Below are 21,457 nucleotides of genomic sequence, written 5' to 3'. Positions count from 1 at the left end.
TGTCAGCACAGAGCCCTATGAGGGTCTCAAAAACCATGAGATCATGTTCTGAGCCGAAATCAAATTAAGAGTCAGACCCCAGAGTCAGATGTTTAACCAATTGAGCCACCCAGGCACCCCAAGTTTTTGGTTTTTGGGTTTGTTTGTTTGTTTGTGTGGTTTTTTTTTTTTCAACGTTTTTTATTTATTTTTGGGACAGAGAGAGACAGAGCATGAACGGGGGAGGGGCAGAGAGAGAGGGAGACACAGAATCGGAAACAGGCTCCAGGCTCCGAGCCATCAGCCCAGAGCCCGACGCGGGGCTCGAACCCACGGACCGCGAGATCGTGACCTGGCTGAAGTCGGACGCTTAACCGACTGCGCCACCCAGGCGCCCCAATTTGTGTTTGGTTTTTTTTTTTGTGTGCCCTGTATTGTTTGTAAATTGTTAGTTAGATCCAGAGATTTGGTCAGGTTCAGGTTTATTTATTGTTATTTTGGCGTTTTGTTTGTGAGGATACATACTGCCAATAGGAAGCACGTAATGTCTGGTTATCTCCTTTTTTTGAGTGTTGGTAACCATTGATGACCATTATGTGGATTCAGTAACTCATTTGCACTACCTCATTTAGTCTTTACAGTACCTCTTTAAGATAAGTATTGGTTTATAGATGAGAAAATAGAAGTTCAGAAAGGTAAAGTAGTTTTCCCCGGATCACACAGCTAGTGAATAACAGCTCAAATTCAGTCTCCTGTGTATTTGACTTCAAGCCCTATATTATGGATTTTATGCCTAAAAATGCAATTTGAGTAGTAATATCTGACAGGCACATGCAGTATTCAAATAAGCTGTGAGACTGCCCACTTTTTAATGCCTAAATATTTTAAGATCTGACTTGTTTAAGTAGTGATGAAGCATTTCATGAGGAAGTTATATGGCTTGTGTTCAGGTAGTTCAGTGATTGTAAAATTTTACTTAATATGTAAATTTAAGTGTTTTCTCTTAATATGTAAACTTGTGTATATAGTGTATGTTTTAATTGTCACATAGATATCAGATGGAACCTTCCTGCCCTTCTTGATCTATGTGAAATTCCCTTGAACCTCCTAATCCATAGCTTGGAAATGTAAAGTACATATTGTTTCTTTGTTATACTACTTTGACCCTAGATGTGAAATTTGACACCTCAAGTCCCATAGAAAACCCCCCCACTTGACAAAATATTTTATGAACATACACTTTACTGAGATTGGTAGAGGAGACAGGGAAGGACAAGTGATAACTGTTAAGAATCCACCACTGAAGTTTCAGTGGCCCTTCAGTTTATCCACCTCTTTTTATCTCATTGTCTCTTCTCTTCTCCCTTCACTCTCCCTATCAAGTACAAAATAACAGATTCTTCTTTATCATGCAGAACAGACCTTAGCACTAGCTGCTACCTAGGCTCTTGGGATTTTTACCTATAATATTGTCAGTGTACTTTTTCCAACAAGTTCTTTCTAAAAGGAATTATGGTACCAGCTGGTCATATAATAATAATTTTTCTACCTAATTATATAAGAGACATTGTTTTTTAGAGGAAAAACAACAGTAATTGTTTGGATCATATGTTCTAATCTCCAAGGTTCAGCTCCCTATGGTTATTGTAATTGCCAGTTTCTATTAGCCAATTAAAAGTGGGGGCCTTTTACCATTCTGTTTGAGACTTGTTCTATTGTAAACAGGGTACAGTAGAAAAGTACCATGCTGTCATGTTAATTGGGCCTGGATTTGCCTTCCAGCCTCATGTACTAATGAGCCAGGTGATCTTGGACTTTTTTTTTTTTTTTTTTTTTAACTTTTCAGGGCTACCTCATAGGATTGTTATGAGAATTATATAAGGTAATACCAGTAAAACTGTTGCCACCATGACTCAAGGAATGGTTAGTTACTCCCTTCTGTGGGTCAGTATTGGTGCAAGAACTGGAAACCAGGCCTCAGAGTATAGTCCTTCATTGGCCATGACCTTCCATAGCCCTGGCCTACTTCTATACATTTTAAAATGCACATTTTTCACATCCTCCTTCTCCCAGAAGCATGGTCAATTTTAACTGACATTTGATTTTAAAAGACCATAAGTATCAGTATCTCTGAGATAATTTGTATATAATAGAGAGATATATGGTAACACTTTCTAAAAAAAAAAACCTAGGTGTGAAGGAATTACAAGTCCAGAAGGCTCAAAATCTATAGTGGAAGGAATCATAGAGGAAGAAGAAGAAGACGAAGAAGGAAGTGAGTCAGTAAATAAGAGGAAAAAGGAGGATGACATGGAGGTGAGTGAAAGCCGGCATTCTTGGAAGGATGGAGTATGGAATGGTTCAGAGTGTGTGGGGGTAGGGAAGGGGAGGTGACGTGTCCTTTTTTTGCCATTGGATATTTTAGGGGGCGAAGATGTTATAGATATTTAGGTTAACTATAGGATATAAGGCACCGTTGATAGCTCTGACAAATTGGAACATAAAACTTCACAGTATATACCCTCCCCTCAAACAGCTTGCTCTCTCATCAGGCTCTTTCTTACCTCATTACTTCTGTTCCTGAAGTTTATCTCATGAGACAATCTCATTTCCTACTAGTCTATGCTAAGCCCATTAGATCTGACTTATCTTTCAAGGTATATCTCTTAAGGGATGTTTTCTGACCTCATTTTATATCAGTCCCTCTCCAGTATAGCACTGAGAGTCTGTATGACATAACTTAACACTCTTTTTTGAAGTCATGGCTGAGTTATAGAATTGTTTTTCATAAACCACATTCAGAGATACTATGGTCTCTTGTAGTCATCTCTAGAGTGCATAATCAATGCCCTCTAATTTCACGATAATTTGTCTCCCAACAAAAATAACCTGTGTATTTTAAGCACAGGATCTGATGTTCTATATGAATTTCCTTATTATTTAGCTTGGAGTTGTGTGCATAGCAAATGTCCTGTGAGTACTTGTTGAGCACTTGATTTGAGGATAATAGTGGGAAAGAGTACTTTTTTTCTTGGAAATGGTTGTGAGCATGAGCAGCAGACTTTCTGGGATGGATTATAAACATTTTACTAATGGCAAATAATGGAATTGGTATACACCACATATCCCTTTACATTTGGAGATGCTACTGTTAGCAAGGAGGAGAGTACATTGACCCTTGAACAACATGGGAGTTAGGGACACTGCCCCCCCCACGGTCAAATCCAAGTATAACTACTAACTACCCAAAAACTTAATTACCAATAACCTACTATTAACCAGAAGCCTTACCAATAATATAAACAGTTAATTAGTACATAATTTGTATATTTATATGTATCAAATACTGTATTCTTACAATAAAGTAAGCTAGACAAAAGAAAATGTTATTAAGAAAATCATGAAGAAGAAAAAATACATTTACAGTACTGTACTGTTTTCAGTGAAAAAAATCTGCGTATAAGTGGACCTGTGCAGTCCAAACCTATATTGTTCAAGCATCAACTGTATGTTCATCAAACAGTATTTTTAATTTAATGAGGTTCTTTCTGTCATCCTTAAGATCAATAAATAATTTGTTGTACCTCTTTGGAGTTTACAAAAACATAAATAATGCATGACTAATTTGCCTTCCCTACACTGTGTGAGGTGAGGAGAGATCTTTTCTCCCATGTTAACAGTTAGAAACTGAGACTCAGAGGGGCGCCTGGGTGGCTCAGTCGGTTAAGCGGCCGACTTCGGCTCAGGTCATGATCTCGTGGTCCGTGAGTTCGAGCCCCGCGTCGGGCTCTGTGCTGACAGCTCAGAGCCTGGAGCCTGTTTCGGATTCTGTGTCTCCCTCTCTCTGACCCTCCCCCATTCATGCTCTGTCTCTCTCTGTCTCAAAAATAAATAAACATTAAAAAAAAAAATTTAAAAAAAAAAAAAAAAAGAAACTGAGACTCAAGAGATGAAGAGACTTGCCCAAGGTAATCGAGTAATATTTAGTAGATTTGAGACTCTGATACAAACTGCCAATTACTTTTTGTCTTTTATGTACTGCAAACTATACTAAATGCATCACATTTATCGTCCCGAGTTCTCGTTTTAGCTCTGCATTATAGATATTATCACTGTTTTATAAGTCAGGTACAGATACTTGCCTACAATCACATATAAATGTTAGCACTAAAACACATCCAGATCCTCTGATATTTAACTCCAGCTCATTTTTTCTTTGCAGTTTTTTATAAGCCCAGTTATATGCAGTTTAATAAACTCCAGCAGTTTTATTAGGAGGGAAGACTGAGACACATGAGGCAATAAGAAGTATAGCTAAAACAATCTACACTTGAGGAAGGACACAAACCCCAAACAACAGAAACTGCTTATTGCAACTAGTAGATCTATAGATCCTGGAGAGCTAATGCACAGCATAATAATTATAGGCAACAATACTATAAGTTGCTAAGAGACTAGGTCTTAATTGTTCCCAGCACAAAAAAGAAATGATAATGTGACATGATAGAGCTGTTAGCTGTCACTGTGGTGTTACAGTATAGCAATATATAAATGTATCAAATCAACACATTGTACACCTTAAACCTACACAATGTTATATGCCAATTATATCTCAATAAAGAAAAATAAATAAAATGATGGAGAAAATGTTAATAATGCAAATTAAACTTAATGACTACAACAGAAACAGTTACAACTTCTTTTTTTTTTAATATGAAATTTATTGTCAAACTGGTTTCCATACAACACCCAGTGCTCATCCCAACAGGTGCCCTCCTCAGTGATCATCACCCACCCTCCCCTCCCTCCCACACTCCATCGACCCTCAGTTTGTTCTCAGTTTTTAAGAGTCTCTTATGGTTTGCCTTCCACCCTCTCTAACCTTTTTTTTTTTTTCCTTCCCCTCCCCCATGGTCTTCTGTTAAGTTTTTCAGGATCCACATAGGAGTGAAAACATATGGTGTCTGTCTTTCTCTGTATGACTTATTTCACTTAGCATAACACTCTCCAGTTCCATCCACGTTGCTACAAAAGGCCATATTTCATTCTTTATCATTACGTAGTATTCCACTGTGTATATAAACCACAATTTCTTTATCCATTCATCAGTTGATGGACATTTAGGCTCTTTCCATAATTTGGCTATTGTTGAAAGTGCTGCTAAACATTGGGGTACATGTGCCCCTATGCGTCAGCACTCCTGTATCCCTTGGGTAAATTCCTAGCAGTGCTATTGCTGAGTCATAGGGTAGATCTATTTTTAATTTTTTGAGGAACCTCCACACTGCTTTCCAGAGCAGCTGCACCAATTTGCATTCCCACCAACAGTGCAAGAGGGTTCCCGTCTCTCCACATCCTCGCCAGCATCTATAGTCTCCTGATTTGTTCATTGTAGCCACTCTGACTGGCGTGAGGTGGTATGTGAGTGTGGTTTTGATTTGTATTTCCCTGATGAGGAGTGACGTTGAGTATCTTTTCATGTGCCTGTTGGCCATCTGGATGTCTTCTTTAGAGAAGTGTCTATTCATGTTTTCTGCCCATTTCTTCACTGGGTTATTTGTTTTTCTGGTGTGAAGTTTGGTGAGTTCTTTATAGGTTTTGGATACTAGCCTTTTATCAGATATGTCATTTGCAAATAACTTTTCCCATTCTGTTGGTTGCTTTTTAGTTTTGTTGATTGTTTCCTTTGCAGTGCAGAAGAAGCTTTTTATCTTCATGAGGTCCCAGTAGTTCATTTTTGCTTTTAATTCCCTTGCCTTTGGGGATGTGTCAAGTAAGAAATTGCTGTGGCTGAGGTCAGAGAGGTTTTTTCCTGCTTTCTCCTCTACGGTTTTGATGGTTTCCTGTCTCACATTCAGGTCCTTTATCCATTTTGAGTTTATTTTTGTGAATGGTGTAAGAAAGTGGTCTAGTTTCATTCTTCTGCATGTTGCTGTCCAGCTCTCCCAACACCATTTGTTAAAGAGACTGTCTTTACTCCATTGGATATTCTTTCCTGCTTTGTCAAAGATTAGTTGGCAACAGTCACAACTTCTAAAGTATGGTAGCCAGGGGCCATTTAGAGCCCCTCTTAGGGGCATCTCTGTTACAACATAATATAAAAAGTGGTGTTTGAAATGATCCTGAGATATACATAAGAGTTCTATTGCATCCATTTTGGTGTGTGAAAGAATACAAGGTATACATTGGTGGTGGGGGGTGATGTCTAATACAAAATGATTAAAATACAGAAAAGAAAAGGGAAACTTTAATTTTTGGTCCTTAAAGCAATAAACTTCAGTTGTTCAGGAGGTATTCCTTTACGTGTAAATCTCTCTTTTTTTAAATTGTTTTATTGAGAGGTAACTCACCCAAAGTATACAATTCAGTGGTTTTTAGTAGAGTCTCAGAATTGTGCAACCATCCCAATCTAATTTTAGAACATTTTTCATCACTTGTAAAAGAAATGTCATACCTGTTTGCAGTTGCTTCCCATTTCTCCTCAACCTTCCCAGCCCTAGGCATCCACTAATCTACTTTGTGTCTCTTTAGATTTGCCTAATCTGGGCATTTAATATAAATGGAATCATTAATATATAGTCTTTTGTGACTGGCTTATTTTACTTTAGCATAATGTTTTCAAGGTTTATCCATGTTGTAGCATATATTAGAACTTCATTCCTGTTTATAGCTGAATAATATCCCTTTGTATGGATAGACCACAGTTTTTATCCATTCGTCAGTTGAGGGACATTTGGATCGTTTTCACTTTTTTGTCTGTTATGAATAATGCTGGTGTGAACAATGGTGTACAAGTTTTTGTGTGGACATAGGTTTTTATTTTTCTCGGGTATGCACCTACAAGTGAAATTGCGGATGCTAACTTTGTGTTTAATCATTTGAGGATTAGCCAGACTATCTTCCAAAATGCCTGCAGCACTTTATATTGCCACCACTAGTGTATGAGTTTTCTACATCCTTGTCAGCACTTGTAATATTGTCTCTCTTTTTGATTGTAGCCATCCTAATGGGTATGAAGTGGTATCTTCTTGTGGTTTTGGTTTACATTTTCCTGATGACTATTGATGTTGAGCATCTTTTCATGGGCTTACTATCAGATATAATCAGATAATCAGATGGGCTTATAATCAGATCCTTTGCCCATTTTTTCAGTAGGGTATTTTATCTTTTTATTGAATAGTAGGAGTTCTTTATATATTCTAGATACAAGTCCCTGATTTGCAGATATTTTCTCCTGTTATACAGATTGTCTTTTCATGTTCTTGATGATGTTCTTGGAAGTGCATAAGTTTGATTTTGAAGAAATTTATTTTATCTAGTTACTATTTTGTTGCACCATATCTAAGGTTTTGCCTAGCCCAGGGTCACAAAGGTTTATGTGTATGTTTTCTTCTAAGAGTTTTCTAGTTTTAGCACTTATATTTAGGTCTATGATCCATTTTGAGTTAATTTTTGTGTATAGTATGATGTTGGGGGTGTAACTTCATTCTTTTGCATGTGGATGTCCAGCTGTCTCGGGATTGTTTGTTGGTAAGACCTCTCTTTCCCATTTACTTGTCTTGCATCCCTTGTTGGAAATCAAATGACCATAAATGCCAGGCTTTGTCTCTGGACTCTCAGTTCTGTTCCATTTTATATATATATATATATATATATATATATATATATATATATATATATATATATATATATCCATCCATCCATATCCTATCCTTATAAGCAAGTACACAGTCTTCATTATTGTAGCTTCGTAGTAAGTTTTGAAATCGGGAAGTGTAAGTCTTCCAACTTTGTTCTTCTTTTTCAAGATTATTGAAATCCCATATTCTTAAGATTTTGGTGTTTTAATTACTTGTTGTATGCCAGACCATGTTCCTCTTGTTTTACATACATGAGTATTTTTAGTTCATCTTTACAACAATCCTTTGAGATTTTGTGTTGCCCACTTAAGAACTAAGAAAACAGGCTTGGAGAAGTTAGGTAACTTTCCCAAGGGACCCACCATGAATTAGTTGATGGTGGAGCTGGGATTTGCATTAAGTCAGGCCTGACTGACCCAAAGCCTATCTTCTTAAGTTCTTTTCAAGTGAGGTGTTGAAAAATAATGCAAAGCCTGTGGTTGATGCCCTGTGTGGAGAATCGCATCCTGCCCAGGTGAACATACCAGGAAAATTGGTAGCCAGCTTTCTGCTTCTCCTAGCCAACAAGTAGATCTCATTACATCGATTTGGTTTTTTTTCTTTTTTTTTCTTTTTTCAAGTTTTTATTTAAATTCCAGTAGTTAACATACAGTGTAATATTAGTTTCAGGTGTAGAATTTAGTGATTCATCACTTACATACAATATAACATCCCATGCTCATCCCAAGTGCCTTCCTTCATATCTATCACGCATTTAACCCATCCCTCTGCCCTCCCCTCCAGCAACCCTCAGTTTGTTCTTGGTAGTTAAGAGTCCGTTTTCTGGTTTGCCTCTCTTTTTTCCCCCCGTGTTCATCTGTTTTGTTTCTTACATCAATCTGTTTTATTACCATTTGTCAGAGGAAGGCATCCAAACTAAACTAACTTTATGATCCATCTCTCCAGAGAAAAGATTTATTATCATAAGCCTAAATACAGGAGCAACTCTTAATTCTATCCAGATTTTGTATTTTTACATTTTTAGGACTTGAGATGAACTCCTTTTTTAAAATTTCTTTTTATATTATTATTATCCTTGGAAGTTCCCTTACCTTAAATTTGTCATTTGCATATGAAGTACCTTGTGCATTTAAGAGGGTCTTGCTGTCTCTATGGAAATCTATTAGAAATGGCTCATAAATGGGAAGTGTTGCCCATGCAGCACTTTAGTGAGAACTGGAAGACCCAAGTTTCCTGACTACCCACCCCATGATCTTTTTCTTTCCTTTTTTATATTTTGGTTTAAAAAATACATAACATAAAATTTACCACTTTAATCTTTTTTTTTTTTTTTTTTTTTTTTTTTTTTTTTTTTTTTTTTTTTTTTTTAGTGCGCAAGAGGGGAGAAGGGCAGGAGAGACAGAGACAGACAGACAGACAGAGAGTATGAATCCTAAGCAGGCTCCATGCTCAGCACAGAGCCTGATGCAGGGCTCGATCCCACTACTCTGGGATCATGACCTGAGCCAAAATCAAGAGATGGATGCTCAACTGACTGAGCCATCAGGCGCCCCACCACCTCAATCATTTTTAAGTGTATAATCCGGTAGTATTCACACTGTTGTGAAACAGATTTCCAGAACTTTTTCATCTTGCATATCTGAAACTCTATACTCATTAAACAATTTCCCTTTTCCCCCATACCTACCATTTTACTTTCTGTTTGTATGAATTCCACTACTTTAGATACCTCATAGAAGTAGAATCAGTATTTGTCTTTTTGTAACTGGCTTGTTTTAGTTAACAAAACGTCCTCACGTTTCCTCTGTGTTGTAGCATGTGACAAAATCTTCTTTAAGCTAAGTAATATGTATATAGTACATTTTGTTTATCCATTCATCCATCAATAAACATTTGGAGTGTTTACACCTCTTGACTGTTGTGAGTAATGTTGCTATCAACATGGGTCTGCAAATATCTCTTCAAGACCCTGCTTTCACTTCTTCTGGATATATACCCAGAAGTGAGATTGCTGGATAATATGGTAGTTTTATTTTTCATTTTTGAGTAACTTCCATGCTGTCTTCATAGTGGTTGTACCGTTGTGTAATCCCACCAACCGTGCCCCAGGTGTTCCAGTTTCTCCACATCCTTGCCAACACTGGTTATTTGGTCTTTTTTGATAATAGCCATCCTAATAGGTGCAAAGTGATATGTCATTGTGGCTTTGATTTGCATTCCCCTGATGATTAGTGATGTTAAGTATCTTTTTGTGTACTTATTAGCCATTTGTATATCTTCTTTGGAGAAATGTCTGTTCATGTCCTTGGCTCATTTTTTTATTCAGGTTGTTTGATTTTTTTTTTTTTTTGCTATTGAGTTGTAGGAGTTCTTTATATATTCTGAATATTAACCCCTTATCAGATATATGATTTGTAAATATTTTCTCCCATTCTGTACCTTTTCACTCTGTTGATTGTGTACTTTGATGTTCCGAAATTTTTTAAGTTTAATGTAGTCCATTTATCTAATTTTGCTTTTGTTGCCTTTGATTTTTGTGTTATAACCAAGAAATCATTGTCAAATTCAATGTCATGAAAAACTCCATGAAGCTTTCCTCTATGTTTTCTTCTAGAAGTTTTATGGTTTGAGGTCTTACATTTAGGTCTTTATCCATTTGAGTTAAATTTGTGTATCGTCCAACTTCATTATTTTGCATATGGATATTCAGTTTTCCCAACACCACTTGAAAAAACTATCCTTTCTCCATTGAATCATCTTGGACCCTTGTTAAAGATCATTTAGCCATATATGTGAGAGTTTATTTCTGGGCTGTCTAGTGTATTCCATTGGTCTCTTTGTCTTTAGACCAATACCATGCGATTTGGATTACTGTAGCTTTGCAATATGTTTTGAAATTAGCATGAGTCTTCCAATTTTGTTCTTTTTCAAAATTGTTTTGGCTATTTGGGGTCCCTTGAGATTCCATATGAATTTTTGATGAATTTTTCTATTTTTGTAAAAATGTCATTGGGATTTTGATAGGGATTGTTTTGAATCTGCAGATCATTTTGGGTGGTATGGACATCTTAATCATCTAATGATCTCTAACACAGTATGTTGCTGTCTCATGTTCACTTCTAGGTTTTCATATTGTGGTTACTGTGGTATCCCAATTGTTTATTTCAATTATAATATGTCAAATTTTCAGTGATCCAGAAAAGTATAGAGAATCATTTATTTCTTCAGCTTGTATTTGATGAGTGCATACTTTGTGCCTGTCTACTATATATCGGGATTTTAGATATAGATATAGATACAGATACAGATATAGATATAGATATTTTTTTAATTCTAGTTAACATACAGTGTAGTCTTGGCTTTAGGAGTAGAACCCAGTGATTCATCTCTTACCTATGACACCCATTGCTCATCTTGAAAAGTTCCCTCCTTAATGCGCATCACCCATTTAACCCATCTCCCCACCCACCTCCTTTCCAGCAATCCTGTTTGTTCTCTGTATTTAAGAGTCTTCCTCTCTGTATTTATCTTATTTTTCCTTCCCTTCCCCTATATTAACAGATATATTTTGTAATATTTGAGTCAGGTTTCCTTTTTCAGATAACTATGGAGGGGACATTATATCATTATTATTAATCAAAATATAAGAAAAAATGTTCTACTAACAAATCAACGTATTTTCCCTTTTTCCTTCCAGTTCCTTCTCTCTGTGTACCACATTTTTCCGGTAGTAATGCTCACTTAGATGACATGTTATACTCTGCTTCTTTCTCTTAATAGTATATCATCAGCATTTTTTTCATACTGCACTGTGCTTTTTGTAATTATCCTTTTTTAAAATTTTTTTAATTTTATTTTTTATTTTTTAAAATTTACATCCAAATTAGCATATAGTGAAACAATGATTTCAGGAGTCGATTCTTTAATGCCCCTTACCCATTTAGCCCATCCCCCCTCCCACAACCCCTCCAGCAACCCTCAGTTTTTTCTCCATATTTAGGAGTCTCTTCTGTTTTGTCCCCCTCCCTGTTTTTATATTATTTTTGTTTCCCTTCCCTTATGTTCATCTCTTTTGTCTCTTAAAGTCTTCATATGAGTGAAGTCATATGATTTGTCTTTCTCTGACTGACTAATATCACTTAGCATAATACCCTCCAGTTCCATCCACGTAGTTGCAAGTGGCAGGATTTCATTCTTTTTGATTGCCGAGTGATACTCCATTGTATATATATACCATGTTTTCTTTATCCATTCATCCATCGATGGACATTTGGGCTCTTTCCATACTTTGTCTATTGTTGATAGTGCTGCTATAAACATGGGGATGCATGTGTCCCTTTGAAGCAGCACACCTGTATCCCGTGGATAAATGCCTAGTAGTGCAATTGCTGGGTCGTAGGATAGTTCTATTTTTAGTTTTTTGAGGAACCTCCATACTGTTTTTCAGAGTGTCTGACCAGCTTGCATTCCCATGTTATTATTCTTTTGATGGATATGTTCTTTTTGCCAAATGGATATAAGAGAAGCTCAGTCTTGGCTCTACCATTTACTAGCTTTGTGACTTTAAGAAAGTTTCCTAAGTTCACTGAAATTAATAGAAGTAAAAAGTAAACTTCTGGTTATTTAAACATGGGAATTACAACAATAACCTATATCACAAGACTGTTATAATTGGTTAAGTGTATGTGAAAATGTCTGGGACATAGTAGGCCCTTAATAAGTGCTAGTTTCCTTCCCTTTCCTTTTCCCAGGGACCTAGTTATTATCCTGTTCCTCCAGGGGTTGCCCTCAGAGACTCAGAACTTGCTCTTATTCCTCCAGACCAAGAAAGACCATCCGTACACTTGGAGAATTGAACTGGCGAAAACAGAAAAATACTGGGATGGCTGGTTCCGAGGCTTATCCAATCTCTTTCTTAGTTGTCCTATTCCTAAATTGCTGCTCTTGGCTGGTAAGTGTGTATGTGTATGTATTAGCTCAGGCTGCCATAACAAAATATTATAGATTGGGTGCTTAAACAGTGAATTTATTTTCTCACAGTTCTGGAAGAAGTCTGAGATCAGGGTACCAGCACAGTCAAGTTCTGGTGGGAGCTTTCTTACTGGCTTGCAGACAACTGCTTTCTCACTATGTCCTTATATGGCAGAAGAGAGTGAGAGTAATCTCCCTGGTGTTTATTCTTAAAAGGATATTAATCCTGTCATATGAAGGCCCTACCCAAATGACCCCATTTAACCTTAATTACTTCTTTATTTTGACCCTAATTATTTCCATATCTCCAAATGCCGTCACATTGTGGATTAGGGCTTCAACGTACGAATTGGAGGGAGGAGGACACAGTTCAGTCCATAGCAGCATAGGTATATCATCATCTGAATATGTCCTTGTTAAAACTCCTCATCAAATGGGTAGTGACTTCCAAAGTGAAGTCCCATCCTCACTCATTTGTGCTTTTCTCCTCTCCATACCAAATCCCTAAACCTAACTAAGCATAAGCATTCATCTGGGATAGCTTAATTCTGGCTTGCCTTCAATCCCTGGTTAAGCCCAAGGCCTTCTAGAGTGGTATAAAGATATTCTGAGTATAATGAAAAATTTTAAAGTAAAACCCTGTTTTCAGAAACCAGTTTAAATGAGCAAAAAGATTGCAAGGGAACCTCATTCTGGAAAGCTTCATGTGGTGGAGCATATACCCTCAAGGAGTTGGGATTGGCATTACCACAAGTTGGTAATGTCATCATGTTTACAACTTTGTAGCAGTTTTTCCTACTTGAATAGCAAAACCTGTTTCGCACAGCCTTTTCTAGTAAGCTACTTCCGGATTCTCCTATTTTGTTCTAGGTGTTGATAGATTGGATAAGGATCTGACTATTGGCCAAATGCAAGGTAAGTCATCAAGAAATTTTGTCTCCAGGTCTTTCTCTGAGGGCAGAGAAAGGGACATAGTCATGTGGAAATTAATGAGCTTTGAGTTACCTGAAACTTGACATCAACATCCATTCCTGACCCACTATTTGATTATAGGCAAATATTTCCCTTTTCTGAGCTTCATTTTTTTTTTTTGCCATCTAAAAATGGGACTTAATTACCATTTACATCTCAGAGTTGTAAGGATTAAAATGAGAATGTGTCTTTGCAGAGAGCAATATAAACCATAAAGTACCCTATAAATATATAATATTGTGAAAGGAGATATTCTGAATACTTATCAGTATTTTTTTAATTTTTAAAAATTTTTTTTAATTTAACTTTTTTTTTTAATTAAAAAAAATTTTTTTAATGTTTTAATTTATTTTTGATAGAAACAGAGCATGAGCAGGGAAGGGGCAGAGAGAGAGGGAGACAAGGAATCTGAAGGCTCCAGGCTCTGAGCTGTCAGCACAGAGCCCGACGCAGGGCTCAAACTTGTGAACCACAAGATCATGACCTGAGCCAAAGTCAGAGGCTTAACTGACTGAGCCACCCAGGCTCCCCTACTGATCAGTATTTTTATCATTGTTGGAATTCATAGGAAAGGAAAAGATCCAGGATAATGGAATGCATAAAGATGTAAACTGTGTTTAGAAGATAGCCTGGTGAGGTGGTAAAAGCAAAGACTCTGAGGTTGGGAGAACTGACTTTGAGTACTGCTTCTTTCCTACTCATTTTACCACCCTATAAAATGAGTATAAAATTTCTCAGTCTATAAAATGAGAAAGTTGATGGCAGCTTCACAGGGATCATGAGGTATAATGAGTAGAAAAGTGACATATTGTGTTCAGGTCCAGGTGTGTTGGCCAGATGGAAGTGGAGGCTGTGGGACCAGTTTGTGGAGGCTCTTGCTTTAGTATAGATGAAAAGTTTGGTAAAGGTGAAGTCAATAGGCATTGACATCTTTTCAGGTGTGGGAAGAAGAGGTGCTAACTCTAAGGCCAAATTTTCACTCTTAACCAGATTCTGTTCTTGACCTTCTTTTTTTTCTGCTTACTCTCTCTGGGCAATCTCATGGCTTCTGTTTATACCCTGATAACTCCCAAAGCTAAACGTCCAACTCATACCTCTCTCCTGAGCTGTAGACCTGGCCCATATATCAAACCTGTTGGACATCTCTACTTGGATGTTCATGGGCTCAAATTGTTCTTTTAGCTGTCCTTAAGCTCTCCACAGTAAAAGGGACTATATTCCCTCACAATAGTTGTTCAAAGGCTCCTGAATGATTATTACATCCTGGACCAAGGCACTTCTCCCCTACCCTTCCTCTACCTGAAGTAGCCTAAAGCCTGGAGCAAGACCATGGACTGGGACTGTGTGAGTTTTATGGCACTGATGTTGATAATTTTGAGCTTAGACATCTTTCCTTAAATTCAATTCAAGCAAATCTTTCCTAAGCAGTCTTTCTATCTAAGACCTATGTGTAATGCTGGACAGACAGAAGAATCAGATATGGCCCCTGAGACTATCTGAAAGCAGTTGATCTGGACTGAATAGCATTTGAAAGAAACCATTATTGATCACCAGCCTTGAAATCAGACAGTCCTGGGTGGTGAGTCACTGTTACTAGTATTGTGGTTGAATGAATTGCTAACTTCTTTAATCCCAAGTTTCTTCATCTGTAAAATGGAAATAATGCTATATCTTAATACATTTGTTTGGTATTTAACTGAGAAAATGTGTGTGAAGTAAGTCTGACAAATGATGGCTTCATTATATTCAGGAAGTACTCATGATTTCCTGCTATTTCCCCAGTAAGTAAGGATTATGCCAAGACTACTTTCTCTTTCAAAGCATCCCATGAGTATAGAAAGTAAATGGCTGAAGTGAGAGACATCCCATAAAACAAAGGGAAGTGGCCAAGTTGGCATAGATCCAAACCACAGCCTTCCCAGCATTGTGTTTAAACCTGCTAAGTTAGTTATAGATTCCTAGAAACCTAGCATTCATTCATGATACTACTTGGGTAAATACTTTATGCTGTCTAAACATAAGGTTCTTTATCTGTAAAATTAGAGGGAAGTGTTTGGAAATATGCCCACTTCATAGAATAATTGTGAGGATTACCCATGATCGTTATTTTATTTACCAGGTACAATGTTGTTAGTATGTAGGAACAAAAAAAATGCATCCTACACATCAAGCCCAGGGTGATTGGAGTTGTGTTACCAGGTCATTCGCTCAGTTACTCATTAAGACTTACTAAACAGTTACTCAATGTCTTGCCCTGTGTTGGGCTCTATTAGGAATATAGAGCAAGTAATGATACTAGGCTCTGTTTTACAGAAATGGAATACTCTTGGGAAGGCAAGCCACCAGTGGCATATAAAATATAAGCTTACAAAACAAGAGGGGCACAAGCTGCTCTGTTTGGATCCATATGTGTTAGTAGTAGTACCTTAGGAGATACAAGAGGGAGGAGATTAGGCTGGACTAGGCTGGAGCACCCAGGGGCAGACTACAGCAAGAGGATGGGCATAAGTTGGGCCTTACTGAATGGAACGGTCTTAGTTCCTCTATTGATTAAATAAGCAGACTTGGACAAATGACTAACCGTGGTATTAGTTTCATTATCTCAGAAAAGAATTTCAGTGTTTGTCCTGTTCAGTTTTATAGGGTAGATTGAGAATCAACTTAAAAAATGGATAGAAGAGTATTTTGAAAAAATTTTAAAGCACTGTGTAATTGGAGTAAGAATCCTAGAATGTGATGACCAGAGGACTTCAGAGCATATTGCCTTATTTTGTAATAGAGCCACTTAGGCTCTGAGAGTCTGTTCTACTTAGGTCCCATATCCTTTGGTCTGCTTTGGGATCTTGCTTTATCAGTTATCTTGGTTCACTCTTAATAGCTATCACATTAATGGTGAGCTTACAATGTTCTACAAGTGTGAGAAAGTGGTTAGTATAGTCTGGCATATAGTTGAGCACTCAAATGGAAACTTATTCTTGTTATAATAAATTTCAAAATCCTTAACATAGCTTACAAAACCTTTAATGGTATGGTCCTTGATCTCCTCTCCAGCCTCATTGTTAACTCTCATGAGCTCCATGTCAACCTTTTTATTTCTGGGAGCAAATGCCATTTCATCCTCCTTTCCTTTGTATAGGCTTCCCCCCACCCCCCCCCCCCCCCCCCGCTCTGTGTGGGAAGCCTTCCTATATCCTTATTTGATTGTGAAGCCTCCTTTCCTATGTTTTTCCAGTTCCGTGTACTCTTTTATCATAGGAACCACATGCTACATTAAAATTTTGTTTTTTGTGTTCCCTTACAAGACTATAAATCCTCTGAAAACAGGAACTGTTTCTTCCTGTGTGTCTGGCCCAAAGTAAATACGTGCCAAAGGAAAAAAATGAAGGGAAAATCATTTGCCTAAGGTTACATTCTCCTCAAACCTTGGTGATTGGGTCCAGACTGTTGGGGAGGGTAGTAGTTAGGGAGGTTCTGGACTCCTAGTGTAGCCTGTGAGACTGCAGAGCTGGTAAGGAAAGGGCCATTTTATTTATTTATTTTTTTTGTTTTTTGTTTTTTTGAAAAACAAAGTGTGGGAGGGGAGAGAGGAAGAGGGAAAGAGAGAATCCCAAGCAGGCTTCACACTGTCAGTGCAAAGCCTGATGTGGGCTCATACTCGCGAACTGTGAGATCATGACCTGAGCCAAAACCAAGAGTCAGATGCTTAACTGACTGAGCCACCCAGGCGCCCCAGGAAGGGATCATTTTAGTCCCTGAGATCACCTGGATTTGTTTCCTCTCCAGGAAAGTTCCAGATGCAGGTCCTACCCCAGTGTGGCCACGCAGTCCATGAGGATGCCCCCGACAAGGTGAGTCTGATGCTCTGTGACTGTCGAAGGACAGCTGTGAGAGTAACCTTGGCTCTCACAGAAAATAGTACAAACCCTTGAGTTAGCCTGTGTTGTCCTCAGCAGCTTTTGTGGGGCCTATGCAGATACAACTTGCACCATCTCCCCAAACCTCTCCCTGGCAGCTGCTTATGGTCTTAGCTTTCTGTGTATGTGCTGAGGAGCCACTGACACCTTGCCGTTTCATCCCAGGTCACTCTGGTTAAGATCTTGAACTCTGCTTCTCTCTTTTCCCCAAAAGCCAGGTGTAAAAAGGGAAAATTGGGGTAGAAACTGGCTCCTAAACTATAGGCATGGTTAGTAGTTAATATGTACTCCTCCTATGGGAATAAGATGCTTTGTAATTCTCAGGGATAAATAAGCCTTCACATCATTCTCCTTGACTTCTCTGGAGCTATCCCTGGCAAGGACGGTGGGGAAGAGTCTCCCTGGCCCTGCCAGGACTCAGATCCTTTAGTTTTTTTTTTTTTTTTTTTTTTTTTTTTTAATTTTTTTTTTTTTTTTTTTTCAACATTTTTTATTTATTTTTGGGACAGAGAGAGACAGAGCATGAACAGGGGAGGGGCAGAGAGAGAGGGAGACACAGAATCGGAAACAGGCTCCAGGCTCCGAGCCATCAGCCCAGAGCCTGACGCGGGGCTCGAACTCACGGACCGCGAGATCGTGACCTGGCTGAAGTCGGACGCTTAACCGACTGCGCCACCCAGGCGCCCCAGATCCTTTAGATTTCAAATCCAGCAGGTCCCATGAGTCCACTATAGAGCCTAACCTTCCCAAAAAAGCATACAGGACCTCCAAAGGTGATCCCCACTGTTAATGTCACATAGCCTGGAATATCTCTCCCTTTTCCAGGTAGCTGAAGCTGTTGCCACTTTCCTGATCCGGCACAGGTTTGCAGAGCCCATCGGTGGATTCCAGTGGTAAGGAAGTAACACAGGTTTAAAGAGCCCAGCAGTGCTGGCCAACCACAGCAAAAAGATATTTGTAATGTTGTAAATATCTCTACCTTACCCCTGCCCAGTTTGAGTCACCATGCCTTTCTTCTTCCTCCTCAACATGGAACCAAGTATGTGTGTTTTTGTTAAGCCATGGTTGATTGTTTCTGTGTGCTTTGGTCCAGTGGGTTGTTGCAGAGACGAGATTAAATTATGCCTAGTCCCTACTCCACCTGACTTCTTAAAGAAATCCCCCCACTTCTTGAGGTGCCCCTTGTCTGAGGAGGCTGGGGTGGGAATCCGTCTTTTTCCAAGCTCTTAGGTAAGTTCTGTATGCCATCTCCTGCCCTGCTGCTGAGGAAGGCTGGGCAGGCCATGGAAGCTGTATAGAGATCCAGAGCTGGGTTTTCAGCCTCAGTACTATTGACATTTGGGGGCCTGTCTTGTGCATTGTAGGATGTTTGACAGCATCCCTAGCCTCTAACGCACTAGAAGCCAGTAGCACTCCAACATACACACTCAAAGTTATGGCAAGAAAAAATGTCTTTAGGTTTTACCAAATGTCTCAAGGAAGACAAAATCACTAACAGTTGAGAACCACTGGTTTAAAGGGAAAAGGGTGCCTCTCACCCTAGGAAGGTCTTCATCTGATTAGGGAGGCATAGTTAGACTCTGTCAAGGAGGAGGAGTAAGAGAGGCATGATTACCCAAACCACACAGACTGGACCCCCACCTTAGGGAACTCCTGATCTGTGCTACAGAATGTCCCTGATTCTCAGCCCACAAACCCAATGAGTCATACCTGCCAGTTGGAAAGTCCTAATTTTGGTGAGGGTCCAGGGGAACTGGTTCCCTACCTTTAGGAATTTGAAGAAGAAATGTTGAAGAAAAGAAATCGCTTCTGCATTAGAAAACTCTAAATGCCAGGGCCTGGGAAGTGAGGATCACAGGGCAGGGTCGGCATTGGAAAGGATGACAGGAGCCTGGTACAAGTGACTCCTTTATGCGAAACCACCCCTCAAGCAACTAACTATTGATGGATCCCAGGAATCAAAAGTAAAGACTTAGTTTTTCTTGATAATAATAGTGTCTGGGGCCCCTGGACCATTTGGAGCTTTGGTCATATCACCACTTCACAGACCCTGTGTCTAGACGTAGATGGGGCTGTGGGGAGATCGGACAATCTGCAGGGGCCTTGTGATCATGAAGGCCTGGGCTTTCTGGAGGGGACAGTGTGAGCAGGAGAAAACTAGTAATGGTCACATTTGTTTTCCTTCTCTTTCCATTCTTCACAGTGTGTTTCCTGGCTGTTAGTAACCTGCTATCCGTCCCTCCCCCAACACTGAGCTCTGTTGTAAATACATCGCACCAGAGGCCACTGTGATGCCGCTGTCTCCTCCTCACCATCCCGCCCGACCATGTGACACCGGCTCCCTATAGACGGGCATCCCCAGATGTACAAACCCTTTTGTGTATTCCTGCCAAAAGCATTGTTTTCCAGGGCCTTTGACCAACCTCGACCAACTTAGTCCAAGGCTCCCCAACTCCCACCCCTTCCCTGTTCAGGGGTAGCCCCTGCCTGTTCTTCCTACCTTGCCTAGGGTGAAGCCTCCATCAGAACTGCCACCCTGGGCCCCTATTCCTGGTATTAGGCAATGCACCTGGGTCCAAATGTCTCCCCAGGCTCAGGGACCTCCATTCCTTAAGATTGTTCTTGGTATGGTCCTGCCCTACCTCATGGTATGGACCATGCACAGGGTGGTCCTTATATTTCCTTTCAAATAAAATACCAGTCAGGTACCTTTTTATCCCAGTCTTACTCTTCCAGGCTTGGAAGACCCAGAGAGGCCAGGATCCCATCCTTAGGAATGGGGAGGGGTGTTGGATAGCATCACAAGAAACCAGCCTGAAAATCAGGTCCAGCCAGTCCAAGCACATGGCCTCCCATCTGGGGAGAGCCCACTGTCCCTCTCCCACATGTCTGGGCACCTGCCCTGGGCTGAGGCCAGGCTGCTCCAGGGGCCTCTTGAGCCCTCACCTGCCACAGAACAACCCAGGTTAAATACAGCCCATGCACAAAGCCATAGGCCAAAGCCTGTGGAGTTGTTTTTAAGAATCAAATTTAACCATTTTCATAATTGGTCCCTGGAGGTGTGCAGAGTGCCCGCTTGCCTCTTCTAGACCCACAGCTTATCTTTACCATTTGTGGTTTCCATGTCACTCTTCATAGAAACAGTACAGCCCAGCATCCTCAATCTTTGCCCTCTTCCGGCTGCCTCATCACAGCACTGCGGCCTCCCCCTACTGCCCAGGCACGCCATTTCCAAGGGCAGGAAGGGGCAGTCTCCTGCAGCCCATCTTTTCTGTGACTGTCTTAGGTGATGCGTAACCCCCTCCACCTTTCCACCCAACAACTTCCTATCCCTGTCCTGCTGCACGGTCCAGAGTCTGGGACCTACTTTGTTTCTTTGTTATTTATGACCTTGTTTAAAGAAAATAAATATCTCCCAATGTTTATTGATCTTGTCTTTCTCCATGGGGTTGTCCTTATTTCTGTTGATCTGGGGGCAGGGGACAGTTTGTTGGATTTAGTCACCATAGGGCTCTAGAAACCCCTTTCCTGAAGCCCATCAGCATCATATGCTCTGCCTCCTCCCCACATCCAGAATCCCAGTGGAATGGGCAGAGCCAGCCTCTACTGCAGCCAGGGAGACCCAGATTCCAGTCCCATTCTTCCAGTTATTTGCATGGTCAGCTTTGGCCCAGAACAGGACAGTTTGTGCACTGTTCACGTGAGTTCAGGCACTCATGGCTTCACATCAGCCAATACCAGAACTTTGTCCACAACCCAGATCATATCCTGAGCTCTAGATACTTAGATCTGTCTTCCTCCTTCTATCTCTCCCAGATGACCAAAAAGCCACTCATATTAACCATTCCTGAAACCAAACTCACCTTCCCCCTAAAACTTGTTCTTCCTTCCATGTTCCCTTGCTCTGTAAGTGGTAGGTACCACCATCTCTCCATTGTCCAAACCAGACACACAGAGCTCTCTAGATGACTCCCTCTTATA

At 39.7% G+C, this 21,457-nt stretch overlaps 1 protein-coding gene across 3 annotated transcripts in view; it reads left to right on the top strand.

The window, feature by feature from the left end:
- The window catches only part of PPME1 (protein phosphatase methylesterase 1), a 90,234-nt gene extending 69,329 nt beyond the window's left edge, over positions 1-20,905 (top strand). For all 3 annotated transcript variants that reach the window (XM_058687800.1, XM_058687801.1, XM_058687802.1), the window contains 6 exons: positions 2,172-2,295; positions 12,441-12,570; positions 13,461-13,505; positions 17,346-17,410; positions 18,302-18,369; positions 19,680-20,905. In XM_058687800.1, the coding sequence (XP_058543783.1) occupies positions 2,172-2,295; positions 12,441-12,570; positions 13,461-13,505; positions 17,346-17,410; positions 18,302-18,369; positions 19,680-19,698 (451 nt within the window). In that variant the 3' untranslated portion in view covers positions 19,699-20,905. The remainder of the gene's footprint in view (positions 1-2,171; positions 2,296-12,440; positions 12,571-13,460; positions 13,506-17,345; positions 17,411-18,301; positions 18,370-19,679) is intronic.
- The last annotated feature ends 552 nt before the right edge of the window (positions 20,906-21,457 follow it).

Source organism: Neofelis nebulosa, chromosome 10 (genome assembly GCF_028018385.1).
Source record: "Neofelis nebulosa isolate mNeoNeb1 chromosome 10, mNeoNeb1.pri, whole genome shotgun sequence".
NCBI lineage: Eukaryota > Metazoa > Chordata > Mammalia > Carnivora > Felidae > Neofelis > Neofelis nebulosa.
The sequence above is the reverse complement of the archived record's forward strand: the minus strand, read 5'-3'. Positions and strand labels throughout refer to the sequence as shown.